General features: G+C 52.4%; 1 protein-coding gene across 1 annotated transcript; it reads right to left on the bottom strand.

Moving 5' to 3' along the window:
• Positions 1–1,144: 1,144 nt before the first annotated feature.
• Positions 1,145–18,540, bottom strand: CCDC15 (coiled-coil domain containing 15). The gene is made up of 11 exons (XM_068418344.1): positions 18,481–18,540; positions 17,389–17,569; positions 15,181–15,330; positions 13,846–14,022; positions 12,545–12,649; positions 7,881–8,045; positions 6,543–6,662; positions 4,549–4,652; positions 2,490–2,666; positions 2,275–2,423; positions 1,145–1,369 (listed from the first exon to the last, which is right to left on the bottom strand). The coding sequence occupies exons 2-11, from the start codon at positions 17,551–17,553 to the stop codon at positions 1,245–1,247; spliced, it is 1,437 nt and encodes a 478-aa protein (XP_068274445.1). The 5' UTR covers positions 17,554–17,569; positions 18,481–18,540; the 3' UTR covers positions 1,145–1,244.
• Between the last annotated feature and the right edge of the window lie 418 nt (positions 18,541–18,958).

The raw sequence follows: 18,958 nt of genomic DNA, 5'->3' as shown, positions 1-18,958 counted from the left end.
TTCCCCAGACTCTGTTTTTCCAGCAGAAAAATGTCGGGTTTAACTTTTCCACTCTTTTTTTTTTGCCATCACCCCCCCCCCAAAAGGGTTTCGGTGCTTTGATTTCAGCTCAACCACCCCCCAGCCCCGCTTTTGGGTTTATTAACAGGGATTTTGGGGAGTCCCACCCTCCCACCAGCAATCCCCCCCCACTGCTACCAGAGGACCCCATTTACACGGGCAGATCACGAGATCGAGGAACAGCAAAGCCTTTATTTAACCATCACTCCTTTAAATTAAGCCCCAAACCCACCCCACAGCCCTTTAGGGACCCCCCCCTCTTTGGAAACAGGGTTCCCCATGGCATGGAGCAAGGAACCGCTTGTCCTCAGCTGCCCTGGCACGAAGCCCTGCCCTAAAATCAGTTATAAAAAAACACATTTACAGCTGCAAGCTCTTTGCTTCCCCCATCCCAGCGCACGTAAAAACCCCCCTGGCCGGATCCTGCCCTTTCCAAATCCACCCCGACACCCCTTATTAGCTCAGCGGCGTCTTCCCCTGACGCAAAAGGGCGGTTAATAAATAGCACCGGGTGCCACAAAGAAATCGGTGAATGATTCTCCAAGGGGGAACGAAGGAGCATCCCTTGGCTCGGTGCCTCCGGGCTACCTCTGGCCCCGAGGTCGTGGGTTTGTGGCTGGGATGGTAACGGGGCAAAGAAATCATCGGGCACGCTCGGCCGCCCGTCCTTCCTGCCCCGGTTAATATTGGAGAGGTGGGTTATGGTGCAACCTCCGTTACCCTCAGCGGTGTCATTTTTCCCCCCGGTAGAGATTAATTTGGGGATTAATTAATCGCTGTGGTAACATCTGGGTAACAACTACGTGCAACAGCACAGCGAAGAATCGCACTCAGGTGGAGATTAAATATAGATTTTTATTTTTCCTAGGAAAAAAAAAGCTTTCCAGAGGTTGTTGGAGCTGGATGTTACTGGAGGAGAGGTTCTCCGAGGAAGGGAAGGAGCAATAAATACCTGGCTCTGGAGCAGGAGCCATAGGGAAATGGGAAAGGAAGAGGGTAGAAACCCTCTCGGTTTCTAACCCCACGAGCTATTGACCCCACGTGCCGCCTTTCTCCTCATTTCACACTCCCAAGGACACAACCAACCTTTGAAAACAGTTTATTCCGCAGCCGAACGCTCCAGTTCAAGCATTTGCCTACAAACAATCGGCTCCTTCGCCCCCGACGACACGGGGCTGCCCTCGTCACGGCTGCCGCTGCCCCGAGCGAGCGTAGAGAGCGGCCAAGTCCCGGAGCACCGGCTTCACCGAGGGGCTTCCGTCCGCGGGGGTGCAGGAGGAGATGAGGGACTGCAGAGCGTGGCTGTAGGCTGAGCAGGGAGGGATGCAGAAGACATTAGAGGTTCACTTACGGTCCAAAACTGGGAGCAGCTTCAGCCTTTTACCATAACGCAGAGAAGGAAGAACTTATTTTAAGATAAATCCACGTGCCTGAAGTTTTCCACAGGCTTGTTGCATGCTCCTAACTATGATGCCATAAGCCAAAGACAAATATTTTTAGAAAGCCCCAATTTCTCTATTTTTTTCTTCCCCCTCCCCCTAGAATATGACTCCCAGTTGCTCAGCCAGCTTTCTCCTCAAGCTCTGAGTCCTCTCCATCACCTAACGAAGACAATTTCTGCCACCTTCGTGCATCCCACCAGCAGAAGAGGTTTTCTGCGCCCGTAACGAGCTTGTTTTCCTTACAGTTCTCTCCCTAAGCATTACACAGAGGTTGGGGCTTCACCGAGGAGGCCACTAAAGCACCCTGAATCACAGAATCAATGAGGTTGGAAGAGCCCTCTGGGATCATCGAGTCCAACCCTTGCCCTGACACCACCATGGCAACTAGACCAGGGCACTAAGTGCCATGGCCAGGCTTTTCTTAAACCCCTCCAGAGATGGTGACTCCACCACCTCCCTGGGCAGCCCCTGCCAATGTCTAATGACCCTTGCTGAGAAGAAATGCTTCCTAATGTCCAACCTGAACCTCCCCTGGCCAAGCTTGAGGCTGTGTCCTCTTGTCCTATCGCTAGTTGCCTGGGAGAAGAGGCCGACTCCCACTCTGAAGGGCCAGAAGAAGAGAGAAACGAGCAGTGCCATGCCCTCTCTGGAGTATATTTGTAGGAACATCTCTACACAGCAGCCCAGGACCATGGAAACATCGAGCCAGGTTCGATTTCTTCCCGGATAATCAGGTGTAGGCGCCTCCTTTTCCCGAAGCAGGAGCTCCTACCTTGGTGGTTTTTGTAGAAGACGCAGTTGTTGGCACAAGTATCCGGGTGGGAATCCCAGAAATCGGACCCGCAAGAGCACAACGGGGGCAAGTCGATGTTTGATAGTTTGATCTTCTCCTTCATCTCGGCTCTTAAAGCTTCGACGTACCTGCAAGGGAGAAAATAATTCACCTTTGCCAGGAAGACCCAGCTCCGCGTGAGGAGAATCACGTACCTCACGTACTCCTTTCGCTGCTGTTTCTCCTTAACCTTCTTCACTCTCCTCTCCTCCAGTTTAAGCTGGGCCAGGGTTTCGCAGGTTCCCTCTCCTGGGGAAGGTTCTTGCCTGTCAACCATCTCCTTCATCCTCTGCTCTTCCACCCTGCGCTGGTTTTCCTTCTTGCTTTTAATCCTGTGGGCAAACACACACGCTTCGAGAAGGAGCTTCCCCATCCCAACCTCCATCCCCCGCCAGCGCTTGGTTGTAAGCTCAAGGCAAGGGGATCTAGATGTTGCTCCTGCCCTTGACCTCCTCCTGCCTGCTGGTTTTCTCGCCATCGTGGCCTTCTCCTTCCAGCGCCTTCCCTTCCTCTTAGGAAGTACCTGAAGTTCCTCTAAAAAAAGATGCTCTTTTGACCTTCTAAAACCCAAAAGTGGTGCTTGGGCTCCACCAGAAAGGACCAACAGCTCAGCTTCCCCACCTCAGATTTCTCCTGATGATGGGGGCAGCTTGGATCCTACCATGAGCTGTCCTTGCAGCTTCCAGGACAGGGAGCGTAACAGGGCTGTAGAAGAGTGCCGGGTACAGCAGAGAAACTCCAATCTACTCCAAAATAAGCTTTAAAAAGCATTTTTTAACCAAATCTTCCTCTATTTCCTCAATCTCCCTTGCACCTACACAACGCTTCAGCCCTTGCGGTGGGACCTGGGTTGCCTAAATCTCACCGACCACCAAGCACATTCCCCTGACGAAGAGCAATGACTTTGAAGCATCTGCCACTCGATTCCCACCGCCGAGGACCAAAGGCAAGAACACGTTCTAGGCTGATCACTGCCAAAAGGCATTAAATAAATTAAAAAAAAATGAAAAAAAAAAATCAAGGCTGGGTTGAAGATGGGGGAGAAAACTTAATTGAAGGAGACATTTCGGATCTTACTCCATTTGGGGGGGGGTCAAGAAGGAAAATGCTGAAGTCATACTGAGTTACCAACTCCCAAATGTTTTTTAAATGAAGTGGTGATTGAGCTTTAACTACCCCCCCCCGCCATAAATCTTCTGCTATAGAAACTAAGGCCAAGGCCAACTTCAAGCTCTACACTGAGTTAATTACAGAAGCAGCTCCGAGCGGCACCCGTGCAACCGGGGGAAATAAAAATATTACATAATAAGATTATCACACAAAGTAGGAAGTCCCTGGTGTCTCGCCAGCGCTTGCAGGGCAGGAAAAAGGTCTCCTAAGTTCCTGAAACAGCAGGGATGTGGTTGGAGGAAGAATCCCTTTAGCCTGGCAATTTCTCGCCCAAAAGGGACAGTGAAAATCCTGCCCTCGGGTTCCCACCCTGCTCCCAGAGCCCCACATGGTCAGAGCTCCATCGTTTTATTTTCAGAGCTAAAAAAAAAACCCCCAAATCTAGAGTTTCTTTTCTATTTTGGTACAGTTCCTCCTTAACGAGCTCCTTCAAAGGCAGAAGATGACTAAAGCACCAAAACAACCACCGATACTTTTACACAGATACTGAGTTTTCAAGTCCGGAACAAACGCTGAGAAATCTTTTTATTACACTATATACGTTTATAGCCGTGAAGGTGAAGGGTCTGATATTAAAAACCCCAGAGATAAGAGTAGTTTAACAACAACGACGTGACCTCACCCCAAAGTCTCTACCCATGGACCGTAGTACGAGGATCTTGGGATCAGAGGCAGGGTTTGGTGAGCTGCAACTCTCCCAGCCTGATGTTTCGGGCTCCCAAACTCCTACCCAAGCTGCACGGGGCCTCAGAAAGGAGATAGAGAAGCGCTGAGCACCTCGATGTGGCCCAAGGGTCTCTTTTGGGGGGGTGTTGGTTGAATGAATCCCACCCCAGCGTCAACAGATTGGGCATTAGAATAAACCAAGGAGCTAAGTCAGGCTTTACAGCTTGGTGTTTGTATTGCAGAGCTTCAACATCCTCCTTGATCTTTTTGGTTTCCAAAATCCCGGCGCCTGCTTCACACCAGACAAGCACCCGAGACCTTTCCAGCCTTTCCCAGAGGTGACACCGAGAAGCCAGTCTCTCATCCCCACAGACTCACTCAGTGATTCTCTTCTGCCTCTCTTTCTGCTTCCGCTGTTCCTTCACTCGCTCGCGCTCCAGACTCATGAAGAGGCGCCTGTACCTCAGGTATTCGTTCTGGCGCTGCGGGGAAGAAGAGGGACCTTTGAGAATCACAGACTCAATGAGGTTGGAAGAGCCCTCTGGGATCATCGAGTCCAACCATTGCCCTGACACCACCATGGCAACTAGACCATGGCACTAAGTGCCATGTCCAGGCTTTTCTTAAACCCCTCCAGAGATGGTGACTCCACCACCTCCCTGGGCAGCCCCTTCCAATGTCTAATGACCCTTGCTGAGAAGAAATGCTCCCTAATGTCCAACCTGAACCTCCCCTGGTGAAGCTTGAGGCTGTGTCCTCTTGTCCTGTCACTAGTTGCCTGGGAGAAGAGGCCGACTCCCACTGTGCTACAACCTCCCTCAGGTAGTTGTAGACTGCACTAAGGTCACCTCTGAGCCTCCTCTTCTCCAGGCTAAACACCCCCAGCTCCCTCAGCCGTTCCTCGTAGGTCAGACCCTCCAGACCCTTCACCAGCTTGGTCAAAGGATGGGTTTCACCAGAAGGATGGGTTGGGAGCGATAGCGAGTGATATCAGCACTCAGCTTGATTTCTGGAGCTCAAATCTAGCAGGATAGAAACCTCACTCCTTCCTCAGGGGTTCCTCAAACATCTCCTAGTACACACGGCCCAGAACTGAGAACAACACCGAGCTGGACCCACTGCACGCAGGAGAATCACAGAGGTGGCACAGTCATCGCTGAGATAAATCCAAGAGCCCAGGCAGGGAACAACTCCCCCACACAGATATAAAGCACATGAAGTGGTTTAGTGTCTGGGCTTTGGCTTAAACTCCACCGACGCGGCAAGGGTAAGGAAAGCTCCTGGCTAAAGCTCACCCTAAAAGCCCTCCCCACCCGCATGGGAATCAATTGGTACACGGGTAGTTTTAGATGAGATATTAGGAAGAAATTCTTTGCTGTGAGGGTGGTGAGACCCTGGCCCAGGTTGCCCAGAGAAGCTGTGGCTGCCCCCTCCCTGGCAGTATTCAAGGCCAGGTTGGATGGGGCTTGGAGCAACCTGGTCTGGTGGAAGATGTCCCTGCCCGTGGCAGGGGGTTGGAACTGGATGGGCTTTAAGGTCCCTTCCAACCCAAACCAGTCTGTGACTCTGTGATTCTAGTTTGAGCTCTACTGTGCCAGAAAATTTAAGGAGTGGATTTTTTCCTCATCAATGCCAAGAGTTTCAGGCTGAGTTTGTCCATCACGCCCAGCGGAGAGGGCCCCGGCACAGCTGGAGATAAAAGAGCAGGAGAGAGATTGCCGACACGGGTGGAAAAAACCCACAAGGAAGAAAGTGCCGCAAAACCAGTTATCTCAGGGTGGATCGGAGCCAAAGAGATATAAAGCAAGGGGCAGAGGGAAGCGCCGAGGGAATCACAGAGTCAATCAGGTTGGAAGAGCCCTCTGGGATCATCGAGTCCAACCATTGCCCTGACACCACCATGGCAACTAGACCAGGGCACTAAGTGCCATGGCCAGGCTTTTCTTAAACCCCTCCAGAGATGGTGACTCCACCACCTCCCCGGGCAGCCCCTTCCAATGGCTAATGACCCTTGCTGAGAAGAAATGCTTCCTAATGTCCAACCTGAACCTCCCCTGGCGAAGCTTGAGGCTGACAAGCCCCATCTGCTGTCAACACCGTCGAGAAGCCACCCTTCAGCATCCCGATTTTGCAGGAGGAGAACGTAACAGTTACGCTTAACAATCACAACAGCCCTTGAAAGAAAGAACCCAGTAGGTTTGGCCAAGGTTTGAGACACCATCAACACCAATAAACTTATAAATCTAGCAGATATTTCATCTATTAAAACTGCTCTTGAGGCGTCTTAGCTCAGCTGGCAGCATCCCCTACGCTTAATTACCTTTCAGTCCCAAAACAGAGATGAAACAATGATTTGGCTCCATCAAACAAACCTGTTTCTTGGTTTCCTCTTGGTCTACACCAGCCCAGAGTAGGAGAGGAGCTTGGTAATTGGTGTGGAGCCTCTGGGGAGACACGGGTAAGCTCGAGTCCTTCACCGATCCATCGCACTGCTGGAAAATAATATCAGAGAGCAACTTCCTGGTCGAGTTTCTCATCTTCCCTCAGTAAAATACTCCTTGCTGGAGGTGAGTCCTCTAGGCATGATCCCTACAGTTCTCAAGGGGGTAACCCACCTTTTTTGGGGGGTGACCCACCTTTTTTTTGAGGTAACCCACCTTTTCTTGGGGATAACCCACCTTTTCTTGGGGATAACCCACCTTTTTTGAGGTGACCCACCTTTTCTTGCTGGTAACCCACCCTTTTTGGGGGATAACTCACCTATTTTGGGGGATAACTCACCTATTTTGGGGAATAACCCACCTATTTTGGGGGATAACCCACCTATTTTGGGGGATAACCCACCTTTTGGGGGGGATAACCCACCTATTTTGGGGGATAACCCACCTTTTGGGGGGGATAACCCACCTTTTGGGGGGGATATAGGTTGGCTATAGAGAGGAGAGACACGTGCGACATCTCCATGCAGGAGCCTGAGGACCAAAGCTTGGTCAAAACACTTCTACAAATACCCTTGGAGGAGGTTTTTGGTTTAGTTTTAAGGCTGGATTCGCACCCCAAACTTTCATTCTGAACTTGAAGTGCAAGAAAAATAGCAATAATAACAATAATAAAAATAACAAAAACATCAGGGGAATTCGACAGCACAACGTCTCCCAAGAGCTCAGCGTGAACCTTCCCTCCGCTCCATATGTGTCAGGTCAGTATTTCTGCTCCTGGCTGGGACTCATCACCACCTGAGGTTGGGTACACGCTGTTACAGCCACGGGGACACGTTGTTACGGCCATAAAATATTTGTTAACTACTCCAGGTAATCAGGGTGAAACATTTCCACACCTCGGATGCTTAAGGAAAAGGCTGCCTGAAACCAAACGAGGAAATCACGCGCAGATTCCCCGCTGCCTCTAGGGGAGGTGTTTGGAGCTGGGTTAAGCGTCCGATGCGATTGCCCACGCTCAAGGTTCAGATTTCAACCACCATCACGAGGCAGGCACAAAGAAAACCCCTTTGAGAAGCCCCAGCTGTAAGATGAAAGCAGGGAAACCACAAGCCATCAATGACGCTGCTCTCGAGCCCGTTTGGATGACAGTAGGCTCAAGAGTTAACAAGGCCTGAGGGAGCAACTGCTCTACTACAACAGCAACTTCAATTTAAACCCAACATTTCAAACCTCTTAAGACCAACTGGCCCAGCCCCGTCCGTGTCTTACTTTGGCAAATTGGATTTTGATGTAGAAGTCGTCGTCTCGCTCGGCCTCACGCGGGGCTGTCCCCTGATCTTGCAGCTCAGCTGGAAGATCATGATGTCCCACCAGAAGCAGTTCTTCACTCTCATCTTCTGCGGGGACCAGGGTTGTCTTGCAAGACTCTGGTTTCTGGAGGAAAAGGGTGTAAATATGGAATTCAAACGCTGAGAGCAAATGGAACCTCCTTAACCCGAGGGCGCTCGTTCTGTGGAGTCGGTTGAGATCTGGCACCGTGTTCAAGCGTCACCTCGGGGCACGAGAGCCAGCAAATCCCAATTTCGCAGCGTAACTGGTGACTACGTTCTCACCAACCACAGAACCAGAGGGACAGACGTGGGGCGAAGGAAAGGCAGAGGCAAAGAGCTCTCCAGGCGCCGTTTCGCAAGCGCAAGGACATCTCTGGAGTGACGCTCGAGTACGGAGCGTGCTCCTTCAGATGGCAAGTGGGCAGGCTCCCCGCTGGCAACTCACAATATTTGGAGATGCAGCAGATTGTTTCCTACAAATGATAAAAATCCAAATGCCAGAAGCAAGCACGAAGCCAGGATTTGGGGGTTTTTCCCCGGCTTTGCTGTCCCTTCAGCACAGATTGCTGACAGAGGGAGAGGGTGGATCAACAGAAGAACAGGTCACACCAGGGATCCCTTGGGATGGCTCTCGTGCAATACAGGAAGGATGGAGGACAGCCTGGAGTTAGTCTGAGTGTGAAATTCTTTGCTAGGTGTAGGGATTACCCCATCACAGAATCCTTTGGGTTGGAAAGGACCTTTAAGATCATCGAGTCCAACTGTTAACCCAGCACTGCCAAGGCCACCACTAACCATGTCCCTCAGCACCACATCTACACGGCTTTTAAATCCCCCCAGGGATGGGGACTCCACCACTGCCCTGGGCAGCCTGTGCCAGTGCTTGACAACCCTTTCAGGGAAGAAATTGTCCCTGATCTCCAATCTAAACCTCCCCTGGCACAACTTGAGGCCGTTTCCTCTTGTCCTATCACTTGTTACCTGGGAGAAGAGACCGACCCCACCTCGCTACACCCTCCTTTCAGGCAGTTGTAGAGAGCGAGAAGGTCTCCCCTCAGCCTCCTTTTCTCCAGACTAAACACCCCCAGGTCCCTCAGCCGCTCCCCATCACACTTGTGCTCCAGACCCTTCACCAGCTCCGTTGCCCTTCTCTGGACTCGCTCCAGCACCTCAAGGTCTTGCTTGTAGTGAGGGGCCCAAAACTGCACCCAGGATTCGAGGCGCGGCCTCACCAGTGCCGAGTACAGGGGGACGATCTCTGCCCTAGTTCTGCTGGCCACACTAGTGCTGATACAAGCCAGGATGCTGGTGGCCTTCTTGGCCACCTGGGCACGCTGCTGGCTCACATTCAGCCACCATCGACCAACACCCCCAGGTCCTTTCCCACCAGGCACTTTCCAGCCCCTCTTCCCCAGCCCATAGCGGTATGTGGGGTTGTGCCCCAAGGGCAGGACCCGACACTTGGCCTTGTTGAACCTCACACAGTTCAACCCTGTCAGGAGAGAAACACAACACAGAAGAGCTGCTTCGGTGAGGACAAGGGAATAGAGACGAACAGTTATTGCTCTGAAGCCCTGAAGGTAGAAGGAAATGAAACTGGGGGGGCGGGTGGGAAAACCAAAACACCAACTTTGGTGAATCATCAGTTGGGGTAAAGAATTTGGGTGCTGTCATGCTGGGGACCTAGAGCAGTCTGCCAAACCCTAAAGGCAAAGACTTGGTGAACAGGATGATCTGAACCTCAGGAGAGGTCATTTCCACGCAATTATCACCTAGGTATCGGCTTGGGAAAGCAGGGAAGAAACTCCTGGAATGTTTTTAAGCTGCAAAGAAATCTCTGGGAGAGAGGAAGAGCAACGACTTTGGGAATATGGATTATTGATCGCAGGGAGTGGAGTTGGTAGTGTTGGGTTAATGGTTGGACTCGATCTTAAAAGGTCCTTTCCAACCAAAATGATTCTATGATTCTTTAGAGAGAAGAAATAAAATAGAAAACTGCAGAAAAAAGGACTGAAGGAGAAGCAACAGTTCCTTTAAACCAAGCAAATAGAAACCACCTGGCTGGAACGGAAAGACAAGAAGCACCACACGAGGCAACCTTGGCTAAATCCCAAGCTCTTCTCGCGCCTGTGATCCACGTGAGCCCGGAGGAAGTGGAGCACGGGTCAGATTAGTGAATCACGCAGGAGACAACACAAGCACATGGGGACAAAAAAAAAAAGAAACCACAAAACAAGGGCCAGAAAGGTCAAAGCTCTAAGTAAAACAAGAGAGATCAAGGTAACAAGTCAGGCTTTAGTCAGAGAGACTAAAGGACTCGCTACTCAAGGACAGCTATCAGAGGACACCAAGAACAAGAGTGGTTTATGCTTCTGGGCATCGATGTTCAGCCAAAAGCTTCCTCTGAGATAATAGCAGCAGCAAGAAAAATCTTGGATTCTTATTGGGAAGTAAAAAACCGAACCAGATTATTCCCAGGAGCTGAGGTTTTTAAGCAGGTAGGACCTGCCCTGGGTTAGTGCCAGGAGTGGCAGACAAGCTGCTAACAGTTCCCCTCCTGGAAATCTGTGGAGGTCCAGACCATCAGCAAAGCATCTGTCTTTAAAGAAAGGAGGGGAAAAGGAAAATCAAGAGTTTAACTGCCTGGCTTGTGGAAAAAAACAAGAGGAAATCACCTTGCAAACTGCCTAGAAAACAAGCTCAGCAGCAACCAGCAGAAATCTGTCAAGAGCAAGTCCCGTCTAGCTGGTTTGAATTCCTCCTACAAGAGGAGAAAGAGGCCTGAGGCAGAGTTTTGCTTCGTTTTTGACCCTGTAAAGCAATTCCTGTTGGATGGAACTATTACATGAGAGGTGTAATCCTGATTAAAAACCTTATCCTGATGGTCTCAGGAGCTCACTGCACAAAACCAGAGTGAGAACTGGGTGGGCTCTGCTTGCTAATGTCATTATTGGCCTGGCTGATGGAAGAAAGAAGCATCTTGATTACATTTCCCCACCCCACCAAGCCACGTGGAGTCACAGAAGTATTTGAGAACAGGCTAAAATTCACTCGAGTTCAAAGCAACGAAATCAGCTGGAATCAACAGCACAAAGAAATCCAATAAGGACAAAAGCAAAGGGCAAGGCAGTGCCCTCTGGCAGCAATCACCAGGGTGGTGAAGTCTACGTCCAGGGCAGCTTTTTGCATCTCAAGAGAAGGGAATAAGCTGCTGTCCTGCCTAGCTGTGAACACGGCAAACCTTTACACAGGGAGAAAGTGTCTGATTAATATTAGAGCTTTTATTTTTTTTCCCCTCTCCTATCTTGGAGCAATAAAACAAAGTATTGCCATAAATCAATAAATTCCTCCTGGAATTAATTGCCTAGGGAAGCTGTTCAATCCTCCTCACCAGAGGTTTGACAAGAGCAGAGATTAAGTGGAGCTGCAGTAAGGTTCAGGTGGGAGGACAGCCCAGGGATCCCTCCCAGTCTTGGTTCTCACTGGGAACTGGGACTCCCTCCCACGCACCCGCCTGCTATCACCTGTAACCCTCTGGCTTGCAGGGGCAGAGTCTGTATTATTCATGCGAAGCTTTAGAGCTGCTAATAGCCAAGGGATGAATCACTCCGTCTTGCAGAGCAGTCTGAACCCATGGAGGACTCACAGAAGGTACGTTTAGGGTCTGAAATAGCTAACGAGGTTTTCAAGCCCATAATTAAAACTCTTTCTGTAACTCTTGTTCCCAAAGCTGGCTTTCTTGAGTAGAAATCCAACAGTGTGCCCAGAGGAGGAAAACCAAGACCAGCCCTTATATAAAAGGTATTTTTTAGGTAACAACCAGATCTACTTCACCTTTGACGGACTTGAGAAAGAGATGGGAATGAAGAATTGCAAGACGGGCAGGAAACTGACTCCGGAGGAGGCGAGAAGATAAAAAAATACCAGGCTGGGTTATTGCTGATGTTCTCCAGGATGGACAAAGTCAGTTTAAGAAAAGGTCTTGGCACAGAAAGCAGAATAGCTGCAAGAAAAAGCTGCTTTTGACAACTGGAGTGACCAAAGCAGGATGAAAATTCAACAGAACAAAAGGTGAAGCGCTCTGGAAGTGACCTCCTTACACGGTTCTGCTTCGAGGAAAGCAGATGTGTGCCAACAATTCTCTGCCAGAAGCCACCCCTGGGTGAGGGAAACCCTCCAGATCTTTGCCACCCACATGAAACAAGGGCTTGATGCAAAGGCAAAAGAGTTGTTGAGGTTTGTTGAAGAAAGAAAGGCACCTAAGGGGAGGGTTGATCACCACATTCCTCCCAGATCACAATCTCAGCCTTTAAAAAAATAGTTTTGAATTCTTGTTGCCTAGTTTCTCTCTCTGCAAACAGAGAGGTTTTCACCCACTTTCTCCTGTTGCCTTCAGAGAAAGGCAGCAAGAACAACCAGAGTCCAGGGGACAGTGCCCTTGGGCCACCAAAATCTATGGGCAAATCATCAGGTGGGTCATTAAGTCCCATTTGTTTCACTTCTGCTGGAGAAATTCCCTGAACTACGCTTTGGAGTTGCTCATTAGAGCCAGACCTTCACCAGTTCATTCCTCTCACCCTACCCCAGGCACCCCTTGCTCACCTCTCGTCTCCAAATGCCGCCGGGAAGTTCGGGGGGACCCGTTCCTGGGGGGATGGTCTTGCGGGATGCCAACCTGCGCCGAACTTGCTTCACGGTTTTGCTAAGCTGCCGTTGAGAGGGGAAGATGAGACAAAACAAGTGGTCACCAGCTGCTTTCCATGCTCCACCAAGAAGTTTTGCTGCACAGAAGACATCTCCTTCTCCAACCACGGTGCTTTAATCAAGGGAACGCGACTCAATGCACAATTAGCTTCACAAATACATCTAACCTGCAACCCAAAATGTCCTTCAGAGCTGCCTCCATGCACTGAAATCCCGATTCAGGCACGGTAAAGGGCTTGGTTACAGCTCATCTGCTCCCAAAACATTTTGCTGTGATGCCACAAGTCCCAGATCCCCCCAATTGTCCTGCCCAGTGTCCAGCTAGAAGTGATTCTCCACCCCAAAGTGATTCTCCACGCCAAGGGTGCTTCAACTTGGGATAACTCCAGCTCCTGGGTGATCACACGTGCTTTATAAAATAGCATAAGCATCACTATTGAAAAAAAAAAGAGCTTAAAACAGTCCCTAAAAGCAGGTCTTCCATGATTTTGAGCTCCTGGTCTGCAGGAGACAAGCTGCAATGAGGTGGCACCATCTAGTGCCACCTCTCCGACATGACATGCCTGCACAGCCCCAAGTCACAGACTCACAGAATCAACCAGGCTGGAAGAGCCCTCTGGGATCATCGAGTCCAACCATTGCCCTGACACCACCATGGCAACTAGGCCATGGCACTAAGTGCCATGTCCAGGCTTTTCTTAAACACCTCCAGAGACGGTGACTCCACCACCTCCCTGGGCAGCCCCTGCCAATGGCTAATGACCCTTGCTGAGAAGAAATGCTTCCTAATGTTCAACCTGAACCTCCCCTGGCCAAGCTTGAGGCTGTGTCCTCTTGTCCTATCGCTGGTTGCCTGGGAGAAGAGGCCGACTCCCACTGCGCTACAACCTCCCTTCAGGTAGTTGTAGACTGCACTAAGGTCACCTCTGAGCCTCAAGTCCCTGCGTGTGGAGGGAAAATTTCACCGTAAAATTTCACTGGGGCAAAGGCAACCCCAGCATCCTCCAAGACAACATCTATGATGTGTTTTGATGCCCTCATGAGTGCTACGGAGGAGAACAACAATTCTGGAGGGTCTGACCTAGGAGGAACGGCTGAGGGAGCTGGGGGTGTTTAGCTTGGAGAAGAGGAGGCTCAGAGGTGACCTTATTGCAGCGTGACGAAGCAGGGATGAAAAATGCAGGAGGGGAAGGGCTCACCTGGGCGGCTTGCTGCTGGAACGGCTCGCTTGGCATCCCTTGCCATTGCGTCAGGATGGCACGAGCGCCGGGACTGTGGATGGCGGGCGCGGGGTGGCTATGAAACAGGCACGTGTTCTTCCTGGGGGGCAAGCGCAGCGCCGAGTACCGCACGGCCATGCAGCTCTCCCTCTCCGCCTGTCGGGATGCAAAGCCACGTTGCCAAATCTCTAACCGTCTAGCAGGGGGTCACCCGGGCTGCGCCAGAACTGCCGTCTCAATTTGGTGGCATTTCTTGGGCTGGATGTTTTTGCTCTCCAGGCTGAGGGGATCTCAGGGGCTGAAGGTATCCATGGATTCCTCGCCAGCCAGAGGGACCTTGACAGGCTGGAGAGCTGGGCCCATGTGAACCCAGTGAAGTTCAACAAGACCAAGTGCAATGTCCTACACATGGGTCAGGGCAAAACCAAGCACAAACACAGGCTGGGCGGAGAATGGGTTGAGAGCAGCCCTGAGGAGAAGGACTTGGGGGTGATGGGTGACAAGAAGTTCACCATGAGCCGGCCACGTGCGTTCGCAGCCCAGAAAGCCAACCATGTCCTGGGCTGCATCCCCAGCAGCGTGGCCAGCAGGGCGAGGGAGGGGATTCTGCCCCTCTGCTCCGCTCTCGGGAGACCCCCCTGCAGTGCTGCGTCCAGCTCTGGGGCCCCCAACATCAGAAGGACACAGAGCTGTTGGAGCGAGTCCAGAGGAGGCCACGGAGATGCTCAGAGGGCTGGAGCCCCTCTGCTCTGGAGACAGGCTGAGAGAGCTGGGGCTGTTCAGCCTGGAGAAGAGAAGGCTCCGGGGAGACCTTCTAGCACCTTCCAGCACCTGAAGGGGCTACAGGAAAGTGGGAGAGGGGCTTTTTACAAGGGCATGGAGTGACAGGACGAGGGCGAATGGTTTTAAACTGAAAGAGGGGAGATTGAGATGAGATCTGAGGAAGAAATTCTTTGCTGTGAGGGTGCCGAGACCCTGGCCCAGGTTGCCCAGAGAAGCTGTGGCTGCCCCCTCCCTGGCAGTGTTCAAGGCCAGGTTGGATGGGGCTTGGAGCAACCTGGTCTGGTGGAAGGTCTCCCTGCCCGTCACAGTGGAGTTGGAACTGGATGACCTTTAAGGTCATCCTTAGTTGTTTAAAAGTAGAAAGGATTGAATATATTCACAGGACAATCTAAAAGAAACCCACGGGAGGGGAAATGGGAACATGGAGACAGCGTGATTCTGTGACTTGAGGTGTAGTGGTTTGGTTTTTTGTCCCCTGATTTACGCTGGGTTTAGAGGAGCTTCTCCTGGAGAGGCAAGAGAGGTGCTTACTGCTTCGTAAGACTTCTGCAGCTGCTGCTTCCTTCGCATCCTGACCTGCCAGTTCACCCGCTGCTTCACCTCTCCCTGGAAACGCCGCAGGTTGGCTGCCTTCTCCCTTTGCTGCTCCTTCAGCTCCTCCTCCACCTGAAAGGCTGAAGCCTGCAAGAGGAGAGAGTGGATTCAATGTGAGAGCAGATCATCAAGTCCAACCACGTCCAGTCTTTTCTTAAACACCTCCAGAGGCGGTGACTCCACCACCTCCCTGGGCAGCCCCTGCCAATGGCTAATGACCCTTGCTGAGAAGAAATGCTTCCTAATGTCCAACCTGAACCTCCCCTGGCCAAGCTTGAGGCTGTGTCCTCTTGTCCTATCAATAGTTGCCTGGGAGAAGAGGCCGACTCCCACTGCGCTACAACCTCCCTTCAGGTAGTTGTAGACTGCACTAAGGTCACCTCTGAGCCTCCTCTTCTCCAGGCTAAACACCCCCAGCTCCCTCAGCCGTTCCTCATAGGTCAGACCCTCCAGACCCTTCACCAGCTTGGTCACCCTCCTCTGGACTCCTAAATCCTCTGGAATCCTAAAACTAAAGCAAAGGTTAGTCCTTTTGAAATCATTTATGGTAAACCCTATTGGTGACAGAAATAGGAGTGAATCCCAAGATCCTAGGGAAGCATTAAAGAATATGTTCTCTCCCGAGGTAAGGTTCTGTCCTCTCTCCACAGGTACATCACTGTGAGAGCACCAATATCCCTGGTCGTGCCTGTGCATCAATACCAACCTGGAGACTGTTGGACATTTGGTTGGACATTAGGAAGCATTTCTTCTCAGAAAGGGTCATTAGCCTTTGGAAGGGGCTGCCCAGGGAAGTGGTGGAGTCACCATCTCTGGAGGGGTTTAAGAAAAGCCTGGACATGGCACTTAGTGCCATGGTCTAGTTGCCATGGTGGTGTCAGGGCAACGGTTGGACTCGATGATCCCAGAGGGCTCTTCCAACCTCATTGATTCTGGGATTCTGTGAGACTGAGTGGTTTTTTTAAGGTTCTCACTCAAAGTCACGCCAAGCAATTCTACGCGGGTTAAAGCAAACCCCCGTGCGCCCTACAGCCAGAAAAAAATCAGCGAAGGGACAGAGATGCAGGAGGCATTTCTATTTTTTAATATGCTCTATATTAAAGTATATTAAATAAGCTCCGATCACCCCGTGCAGCATCATCAGCACCCAAAAGCTCCTGTGCCAGAGGACTGGGAGCACCCAGACCCCCCCCGAAGCAGTCAGGAAGAGTTTCGCTCCCCCAGAAGTTTCACAGGGGCCGAGCTGGAAGTTCGGTGGAATATGGTGCTGCTTCATTTGCATATATTATCTCAACCTTTCAGGATTTAAATTACAATCTGGAAATCAATCATTTCAGAAGGGCAGGAGCTTCTGGAAGGTTTCGACATTAATTACATGGGACTGAACTCATCATCTTATATTTAATGCACTTTTAGTCCTCTTATAATAACCCTCAGAGCAGAAATCCCGGAGAGAAGCATCCATAGATTGTCTTAAGTGTTTCTAAACGGGGTATGGTGGAGATCGGCTCCAGACCCCAAAACATTCAATTTATTTCTATTTTTTTTATTTTTTTAAATTTTCTCAGCTCACCCACATCCTTTATGGATGAACAGGGAAGGAAAGAGCAGCATCGATACAGGCAGGGGCACCTTAAATGCCAAATTCAAAATAAATCAAGGAGAAGCTGGGAAGAATGAGACAAAAACTTCACATCAGGGGGCACAAACCTGCTGAGTTTTAGCCACGCTTCTAGGAACACGTTGCAAATCTACAGGGCCAGCTAAAATTAAGAGCGCAGAGGTAATTAAGAGATAATTAAGTAATCAACAGCGGCTGGTTAGAGCACTGGCTGCCTTCCCCGCCTGAGCGATGTTTAAAAGCGATGGGTTTCTCTAAAAAAAAATCAGCTGAGTTGAGAGGAATCCACTCAGGGCTCATGCCAGGCTACGTGGGCACCGCGGTGGCTTCTAACCCCACCCAAAAACTCCTCAAAATTAATTATTCTTTGGAGGAGCAGTGCTCCCTGCTGCCTTCACACGGAGATAAAGCTCATTTGCAGCTCTGATGGCCCCCACGGGGTTTATTGGCACAACCTGGGGGGGGTCAGAGATGTCCCCAACAAGCCCCCGGTGGGTGGCCGGGCCCCCCGCGGCAGCACTCACGAAGGCCAGGCTCTCCTTGGGGCCACTCTCCACCCAGACGCCCACAGGGGCCACGCTCAGGTTCCTCTCGGCCAGCACCCGCCAGCTCTGCTGCGGGGGTCTCGCCTGACGCCCCACCGGCTGCCCCTCGGCCCCCCGGGGTCGCTCCTTGGGGGGCGGCAGCATCCCGGCGGGGTCAGGCCTGGGGAAGGGGTAGAGGAGGTGAGCGTGCACCCCGACCTGCACCCACAGCCCCCCACCCTGCTCCAGGCCCCCCTCCCCGTGCCCACCTCCCCTCAGCCACGGTGCACCCCCCCCATTATCCAACCCCAGGGCACCCCACACCCCCCCCCACTGACTGGGGACCCCCAAACCCTCATGGCTGACACCCCTCTGTACCCCCCCCACCCCATCTCCCCATCCCTACCCACCCCCTGAGCACCCCATTACCCCCCTGGACCCTCATCTCTCCGTACCCCCCCAGGCACCCCCATGACCCCAGGCACTCCCTCCCTTACCCCATACCCCCCCCCCCCAATCTCCTCACCCCTTGGGCATCCCATAGTACCCCCTGCACCCTCATATCCCCATAACTCCCCAGCCCCAGGCCACCTTCCCCTCACACCCTCGGCACCCCCAATCCCTGCACCCCCTCCCCTCACCCCATGGGCATCCCCCAGCCCCTGCACCCCCCTCCCCTCACCCCATGGGCACCCCCAAACCCTGCACCCCCCCTGCCTGCACCCCTTGGGCATCCCCAATCCCAGCACCCCCCTCCCCTCACCCCACGGGCACCTCCCCAGCCCCTGCATCCCCCTCACCCCCTGAGCACCCCTAACCCCTGCACCTCCCACCCTCACCCCCTGGGCACCCCAAACTCTGCACCCCCTCCTCTCATCCCATGGGCACCCCCAACCCCAGCAACCCCCTCCTCTCACCCCATAGGCACCCCCAACCCCAGCACCCCTAACCCCTGCACCTCCCACCCCTCACCCCCTGGGCACCCCAAACCCTGCCCCCCCCCTCCCCTCAGCCCAAGGGCACCCCCATCCCTCACACACCCCTCCCCTGACCCCTGGACACCCCCCGGCTCCCCCCCCAGCCCCCACCAACCGCCATTTCCGCCTCAACGGCCGCTTTGAATCCCGGCGCCACTTCCGCCCGCCCGGCCCCGCCCACTGCCCCGCCCCCCCGTCCCCGCCCCCGTCCCCGCCCCTGCCTCGCTCTAGCCCCGCCCCCGCCCGCAGTATATCGGTGTTCCGGGTTCGCGTCCCGCCGCCGGCGAGTGAGGGGAGGGGCGGGCGGTAACTGCTCTGTGTCCCCCCAAGCACCCCCGAAACACTCCCCTCAGCATCCCTGAGACACCCCGCAGAGCGTCCCCCCGAAATCCCCCCCAAAATATCCCCACAGCGTCCCTGAACCCCCCCAAAGTATCTTCTTACAGCATCTCCCCACAGCGTCCCCCCCCAAAAGCCCCCCATAGCATCTCCTTATAGCATCACCCCAAAACATCTCCCCCATAGTACCCCCCTTTTAATGCCCCCCCAAACACCCCACAAAGCATCTCCCTAGAGCACCCCCCAAATAGCAT

The sequence above is a fragment of the Nyctibius grandis genome, chromosome 25 (genome assembly GCF_013368605.1).
Source record: "Nyctibius grandis isolate bNycGra1 chromosome 25, bNycGra1.pri, whole genome shotgun sequence".
Taxonomy (NCBI): domain Eukaryota; kingdom Metazoa; phylum Chordata; class Aves; order Nyctibiiformes; family Nyctibiidae; genus Nyctibius; species Nyctibius grandis.
The sequence above is the reverse complement of the archived record's forward strand: the minus strand, read 5'-3'. Positions and strand labels throughout refer to the sequence as shown.

Bases quoted from the DNA above. Each gene is read 5' to 3' on its own strand.
- CCDC15 (XM_068418344.1), bottom strand. From the start codon at position 17,553: ATGCTGCCGCCCCCCAAGGAGCGACCCCGGGGGGCCGAGGGGCAGCCG. The intron at 4,653-6,542 runs GTTTGTTTGATG...TCTTCCCCGCAG, and splicing joins AAGAGGAAACCAAGAAACAG to CGCCAGAACGAATACCTGAG. The intron at 2,667-4,548 runs GTGAGTCTGTGG...GTTTGCCCACAG, and splicing joins AGGCAGAAGAGAATCACTGA to GATTAAAAGCAAGAAGGAAA.